The following is a 7,850-nucleotide window of genomic DNA, read 5'->3' on the forward strand; positions in this document are numbered from 1 at the left end:
TATAATTTATTTAGGTAACTATGGGAGAGGGTGGAAGGCAAAGAGTTAATTTTAAATGTATATATGTGTCTTTTTATTAAAATAAATGACTGTAGGTGTAATATTACTATTTGGCCACAAGATGTCCTCGTGCACTATTACCTATTAGCGTACTATAAGTACACTAGCAGGAAGTAATGCATGAACGTGTTACTTCGGAACTTACAAATGATTATGGCATCTCACTGATGCCGGCGATCATTGACACAGGCATTTAGATTAATGTATAAAAAATGTGTTCCCAATCATTCATCTCCTCTCTAACGGGCGGCGACGAGTACCCTTGCCGGGGAGTGAACGGTGACCATCCGTCATAATAGACGAATATCTACGTCCCTGTGCAGGAACTGAAGTTCTGCAAGACATAGCTATACCATCTTAAAGAGACTCCGTAACAAAAATTGCATCCTGTTTTTTATCATCCTACAAGTTCCAAAAGCTATTCTAATGTGTTCTGGCTTACTGCAGCACTTTGTACTATCACAGTCTCTGTAATAAATCAATGTATCTTTCCCCTGTCAGACTTGTCGGCCTGTGTCTGGAAGGCTGCCAAGTTCTTCAGTGTTGTGGTTCTGCTATGCACTCCCCCCTCCAGGCCCCTCTATGCACACTGCCTGTGTATTATTTAGAGTAGGGCAGCTTCTCTCTTATCTTTTACAAGCTGGATAAATCGTCCTCTGAGCTGGCTGGGCTTTCACATACTGAGGAATTACAGACAAAGGCAAAGCTGTTTGCAGGAAGAAAAGAGCAGCCTGAAACTTCAGTGCATGAGAGCTGAAGGGGGAAAGAAACCCACAAATGATCTCTTGAGATTCAAAAGGAAGGCTGTATACAGCCTGCTTGTGTATGGATGTATTTTCTATGTGTGGACATACTGTACATCAACCTACTTCCTGTTTTGGTGGCCATTTTGTTTGTTTATAAACAAACTTTTTAAAACTGTTTTTAACCACTTTTAATGCGGCGAGGAGCGGCGAAATTGTGACAGAGGGTAATAGGAGATGTCCCCTAACGCACTGGTATGTTTACTTTTGTGCGATTTTAACAATACAGATTCTCTTTAAACCACAAATGTGGTTAAAGGTTATTAAGCTGTTGTGTATCTTTTTTGGCTGCTTTCACAGTGGGACGTTACAGGTGCACGTTAGAGCAGCCTGTAACGCAGCCCAATACACAGTAATGAAAAATCAATGGGCTGTTCACAGTGCCCACGTTGCGTTACAGTGTAACACTGCACTTCAATGAATGTGCAGCATGCTGTGCATTATACGCGGTTTTAGCCGCGTTTGGCTGTTTGCACATGCTCAGTAATGCTTGTTTTTTTCAGTGCAGGAGGGGAGGAGGGGAGAGTTCGCTATTGTGCCTAGCCACATAGCTAATTAATATTCACTGCACTGTGCTGACGTAACGTGTTTTCTTTCTGGAGCCGCCGCTTTGTGCGACGATTGGCTGGCGGGACCACGTGATGCGGAGTGTTCCGATCATGTGGTCTCCACAGTCTTTTGACGCATGCGCCGTTTTCGTTCTATCAGTATCGAACGAAAATGGCGCACCAAGAGACGCATAACGCGTCTCTATGTAGCGTCCAACTGTAGCACCACCATGCGTTGCGTTAGGGGAACGTTATGCGACCTTAACGTCCCCTGCAACGCAACGTCCCTGTGTGAAAGAGCCCTTAGAGCAGCGAGGAAGTTCTGAGTTCAGGTCCGCTTTAAATAATAAGGTAGTCTAAAGGGTACTGGTATCAAGAGGCCCCCGAATTCACAGCTCAGGATTTTGGATCATTACTACAATAAAAAAAAAAAGTGTCTGCTGATATTCTGAAAGGGTACCTGAAGGAAAAAAAAGAAACAAAATGGAATACTTACCTTTGTAGTAGGAAGCCCCTGGATAGTCCAGAGACTTCCCCCATCCTCCCACACGCTGAACCTGTTACACAAGTGTTTGTCCAATCAGCGCCGCAGGATATGTTGTCGCTTTATAACGTACTTGCGGTTGTGCTCCCAAGCAAGTATGAGCAGCACTTCTTTTCCCTCCATGCAGGAGCGTGGGCTGTATTTGTACCTGCGATGAAGAAGTGGGTCCCGGCGAGCATCGGTGGGGTCAGGGGCGAAACTAGAGGGGAGCAGTTCCTGCGATCACAGGGGGGCCCAGACCTGGGGAGGGGATGGGCCAACTATTAACCTTCCCTTCCTCCTATACAGGGGACTATACTTCAGATTGGGTGTTTTTGTGGCTATAATTATTGGTGTGAAGATCATGATGGGCACACTTGCTTTATAACCCTTGTGAAATGGGCTCCAAGGCCATGAAGGGCACCAAGGGAATGTAAGGGAAGGGGTGTGAACATTGGGGGGGGGGGCCCATAAAAGTTTTGCTGCAGGGGGGGCATGAATTGTAGTTACGCCACTGGGTGGGGTGGATAAGGATCAGAGAAGCATCTATCTTTTCTCCTTTTTTTTTCAAACTCACGTTTTTGTTGAATTGGGTTACCGTTTTTGTACATTATTATTTATCTCTTTTAATTATTTTGTATGCATAGGTGCAACTATTTGAAAAACAGCTACTGCAGCCGCAGGGGGTACCGGAGCTGTGAGAGGCCTCACGTTACCCTCCAGAGCAGATGTTAAGGGCACACTTTGTATAGGTAATGATAGTTGTGGTGGCCACCTCTGGATGTTGGGCCTACTGGATTGGTGTTCACCATGGGAGAAGGGCATTTAATGTTGGAGGGGCATAAAAGTTTTGCTGGGAGGTACCATTATTAGTAGTTACACCCTTGTTTATTGCAGTGGTGATAGTAAATTAAAAGTGCAAAGCTTGCAAAATACAACACAGACTGCTCCTCCCTGCACTCTGAATTTACTGCTGAACCAGAAGTGTTTTGCAATTGTTACACTGACACCAATTCCACCAAAGGAAGGAGACGTCATAACGAGACCTTACAATCATCCCCTTTATGTTGTCCCAGTCTTTGAAAACTGCTGAATTTAATTGTAATATTCCATCTATCACCCCCTCCTGACACTGGTGACTACATTACCACCCGCTAATGATGGGAGAAGTGTCAGTGCATTGCCCCTGTGCTCCCCAACAGCAACAGCTGTCCTTGGCAGGTTTGGGTGCTCCACAGGGCCGGATATACCATAAGGCACTGTAGGCACCTGCCTACAGGCACCTGATGATGGAAAGGCGGCTCACTCCCCTCCCCAAGTGCCTCCCTCCTTCCTTCCCTATACAGAGTCCTGAGTAGAGTGTAAATGAGAGATTACTCACTCTTGGTATTCTACTGATGAGATCTTCCTTCATTTCGGGGCACCACTAGCTACTTTATACTGGCTACCTCTAGCTACCTAATGATAAGTAACACCTGTAGCAACCTATGATGGGCAAAGGACGTAAGGGAGAAGTGACAGCTGGTACAGCCAGCACACTACCAGTGCAGTTCGGCTAGGTTTTGTAGGTTCACGGAGGGGAAGGGTGCTATGACATCTGTGCCTATAGGCTCCTGTGATGTAAATCCGGGCCTGGTGCTCCATATCAGTTGTCATGTAGAGAGTTCTTGGAAGACCTAATGTAAAACTCACACTGGGGCTCATAGCTCCCTAGCTAGGCCACTGCACACCTAATACCATATTTTATTTAGTTTAACAAAGAGCATTGTGCAAAATTCAACAATCCAGAGAAACCTTTCAGGAAAAGGCCACCCAAAACTATCAAAAATCTTTTATTTGGGCAATCAGTGCTGCAGATCTTTACTAGTGCCCAAATGTTGCCTTTTTGTGTTTCAGCTACACTGAAGCGGAAAAAAAATGATGATATTATGATTTGTATGTGTAGTACAGCTAAGAAATAAAACATTAAGATCAGATACATCAGTGTAATTGTTTCCAGTACAGGAAGAGTTGAGAAACTTCAGTTGTTATCTCTATGCAAACAAGCCATTAAGCTCTCCAACTAAGTTAGTCGTGGAGAGGGCTGTTATCTGACTTTTATTATCTCAACTGTAAGTAAACTGTTTACTTTTTCTCTGCTAGAGGAGAGGTCATTACTTCACAGACTGCTCTGAAAGAATCATTTTGAATGTTGTGTAATCTGCACATATTATAGAATGATGCAATGTTAGAAAAAACACTATATACCTGAAAATAAAAGTATGAGAATATTTTCTTTGCTGCTAATCTTCTAGTAATTATTCATAGTACACAACCAATTCACTATATCATTTTTTTTTTCGCTTCAGTGTCTCTTTAAGCTGTTTTGTTTTTTAAAGAAAAATTAGGTCACATGACCTAAAGCACCATAGCTAAATGTTTTAACAGCAGGCTTTGTGGGCTTGGCTTCTGCTGCTGCTCGGCTGTGCTTCATCATGCTGATAAAACTGAAAGTAGGAGGGGCACAGACAGAGCACGTTTCAGAAGACAGTGACCTATAGCTGTGGAAGTCCTGTACAGCTGAAACTAGCTGGTGTGGGGGCTGGTGGTGACCAGGGGGTGTAAAGTAAATTATTTAACATCAGCTTATCATATACAATATAGCTATTGTAATGCCATGGGCAAGGAACACATTATCAACTCCACTTCAGTCAACAAACGTATGAATCTAAGAGGTGGTGAAATAATTGATAAATAACACAATTACAGTCTTATGCACCACATTAATATCACCGCGTAAGGTGGATTGTAGCAAGCATTCAGTTTCAGATGCACAAATATGACAGCCACAGATGCAAAGTTTGGGCACCATATAGTTGGATAGTGCCCACGTACACTGCTGGTGCCTGTCCCAAGAATTTGGCAGAATTCATCAGTGCTGTGCAGAATTTACTAGTGCTGTTATCTGCTGGTTCTAAAGCCAAAACAGATGACAGGAGGTGAGTATTGTTTAGGCAGGGATTACGCTTTGAGTGCAATTTCATGTATGGCGAAATCGCATGTAATGCTTCTCAGTGGAGACGCATGTGTTTGTTCAGCATGCTGCAATTTTAAAAGTGCAATTTCTCTTCTGCATAAAAATGCAAACTGCATACGGTACTATTCCCATGGACTATAGTCTATGGTGCCTTTATGGTACATTGGTGGGTCTATGGTGGGTGACGTGCACATTAAAACATGCACTAAATGCATAAAATCATCTGGTATGGTATAAGTATGGTCACAGCCTTAGAGTTATGGGTAGGTTAGGAGTGTTAACTGATAGGATAGGAGTGAAAGTTATTAGGGTTAGAAGATTGTAGTTTGGCATCACAAAGGGGTTAACGGCAGAGGGTTAGACATCAAGAAGAAGTTACCATGTGGTTAGGGATCAGGAAGGGCTAAAATTAAGGGTGGGCTTTACATTAGACATTCTGGATAGGTTTTTCTGCTAAAAGGATGCATTAGAGATGATTTACCAAAGCAACCTTATCTGCAAACTCAGTCTTCACAAGCAGGGCTGTAGAGTCGGAGTAATTTTGGGTACCTGGAGTCGGAGCAATTTGGGAACCTGCAGTCGGAGCAATTTTGGGTACCTGCAGTCGGAGTCGGTGGTTTCATAAACTGAGGAGTCAGAGTCGGATGACTATTGTACCTACTCCGCAGCCCTGTTCACAAGTTGTGTTACCAATGCCTGGCGCCATGGCGAATGAACTGCTCTGAACTCCTACGTTCTACCAACCCAGTGGTGTAGCTACGGATGCATGGATACACATTTCACACCGAGGCCCTCAAAAGTGCACCTGCTTATCAAGGAGAGATGCCTGAGCATGGGGGACATTTTGTTAATGATTACCACTATTCAAACCACACATAGTGGTAATCATGACTATCTTTATACCAAGGCTGATGGAAGGAAGGTCATAGCTGGGCCTTCTAAAGCAAGGGCCCAATTGAAATTGCAACCTCTATTCTTATGCATCTGTCCCAGCCACACCATTGCTTTGCTAGTCAGCTCACCACTGTACTACTAATCAGAGGTGCCCATTTACTGTAGGCCTCAGCAAATTTTAGGGCCAGCTACAATATCAGAACACATGATATATGCAATAACATTCACTCAAACATAGCTCCCAACTGTCCTTCTTTTGGAGGGACAGTCCCTCTTTGGGAGCCCTGACCCTCTGTCCCTCTTTCCTCCTCATTTGTCCCTATTTCAGGACTTTGTCCCTCTTTCTATGTAAATATATATATTTCTCTACTAAAAATGTGTTTAATTGACTCTAAACTTTATTCCCATCCTTTAAATTGATATATTACTTATTGTAAAATGTTAAAATGAAGGAAAATGAACCAAGATAGAAAGGAGTGTGGTCTGAATTATAAAACAACATATTTTCTTATAAAATCTTTATGGTATGCGCGACTAAGGGTGTGATGGGGAGGTGATCAGGGGTGTGGCCGGGGCGTGGCTTAAGTGTCCCTCTTTCTCATCTCAAAAAGTTGGGAGGTTTGCTCAAACCCACAAGTCAGGCGACTAGTAACCAGCAGCTGTGCAAATAATGCCATAAATAATTATGTGTGACATAGTTCTTTGTTGTCCCCTCCAATGGGTTTTATCATAGGCCTGTTGCCTAGGCTGCCTATGCCTAAAAACGGCCCTGCTGCCTACGCTGAGCTTGGAATAAAGCTTTAATTAAAAAAAATCAGAATACTATTGCAGTTCCATAGTACTACTAAAACCAAAAGACCAACATGACCTATTAACAATCAACACTTTCTAAGAATGTGAATAATAATGGCAGCTCCTCATAATCTCTCAGAGTAAATCTGATTAATAGGAACCACAGCCTGCAAGACTTTTGTACTTTTGTGAGAAAACCATGTAGATTTTGCTTTGCACTTTTATAACATTACAGGCATGAATGAGTGAATAGAAGTGTATATTTCTACACATACATTACATTTATGTCCTGGAGTGGGCTGCGGCCCACTGTGCTTTATCCACAAGTACAGTAAATAAGATAATCCTCACCTCTGGGTCTCCTCCAGGCTGGCTTGAAATGTCTGCTCCTCAGTCCCCTCCTCTCTCTGTGGCTCCTCACTGTCAGACATCTTGTCTTGTCACTGTCACAGACTCACTGTGTCACACTGTGAAGGCGCGGAGGCAGACTGTGGCTCACACGTGTTGCAGCGTGGTCCAGATATGTGAGCTATAATATGGGTGTTTGCAAATTGATTTCTTTTTTTCTTTTGTCTTGCAGCCAACAAAGTTCTGTGTATGACAATTCGGGTGTGTCTTCTGTGTGGCTGTGCTGGCCTCGGCTCTATCTGTATAGTGTTCTCCCCTATTTCACTCTCTTTCGATTGTCTCTGGATAGATGTGTTTGAGTTGTTTCACGGTATACAGCTCCTGTTTCTCCTTCCTGTGTTTTGTCACAGCAGAGTATCTCCTGGTCCCCCTCCTCTGCACGCTGCTGCAGGATGTGGTTTTTGTGGCGTTTAAACTTCTGTATTTTATGCTACACAGTTTAGAAGAAGCAAATCTCAGACATCAAGCTGTTCCACTGGCACAAACAATGTTCAGATTGAGAGCTCAGCTAACCTACAGTTTAGTTTTTACTTTACAAACGGTAAATGTAACAGTTTGCATTGTAAAAGAGAATGGATTCATAAGATTAAATTACCCACAGAAAAGTCATGTAATTTGAGCTGTGCATCTTTTTTTTTTTTTTTTTTTTTTTTTTAAAAAGCTTTTATTGCTGATACAAGAGAAACTATACTAGTTTAAATGAGGTCATGGAAATACCCAGACACTTATGCAGTATGGGTGGATAATCTTTTTATTCCAGGACAGCAGAAGAGTCTACCCAGTTAACACTCATTATACAGATTTTA

The 7,850-nt window shown here is 42.9% G+C and overlaps 1 protein-coding gene across 1 annotated transcript in view; it reads right to left on the minus strand.

Annotated features, from left to right (window-relative positions):
- LSP1 (lymphocyte specific protein 1) overlaps nt 1-7,405 on the minus strand; it is a 129,813-nt gene extending 122,408 nt beyond the window's left edge. The window contains exon 1 of the mRNA XM_068260456.1: nt 6,988-7,405. Coding sequence (XP_068116557.1) covers nt 6,988-7,067 — 80 coding nt within the window. The 5' untranslated portion in view covers nt 7,068-7,405. The remainder of the gene's footprint in view (nt 1-6,987) is intronic.
- Between the last annotated feature and the right edge of the window lie 445 nt (nt 7,406-7,850).

This window comes from Hyperolius riggenbachi, chromosome 11, assembly GCF_040937935.1.
Source record: "Hyperolius riggenbachi isolate aHypRig1 chromosome 11, aHypRig1.pri, whole genome shotgun sequence".
NCBI classification, from domain to species: Eukaryota; Metazoa; Chordata; class Amphibia; order Anura; family Hyperoliidae; genus Hyperolius; species Hyperolius riggenbachi.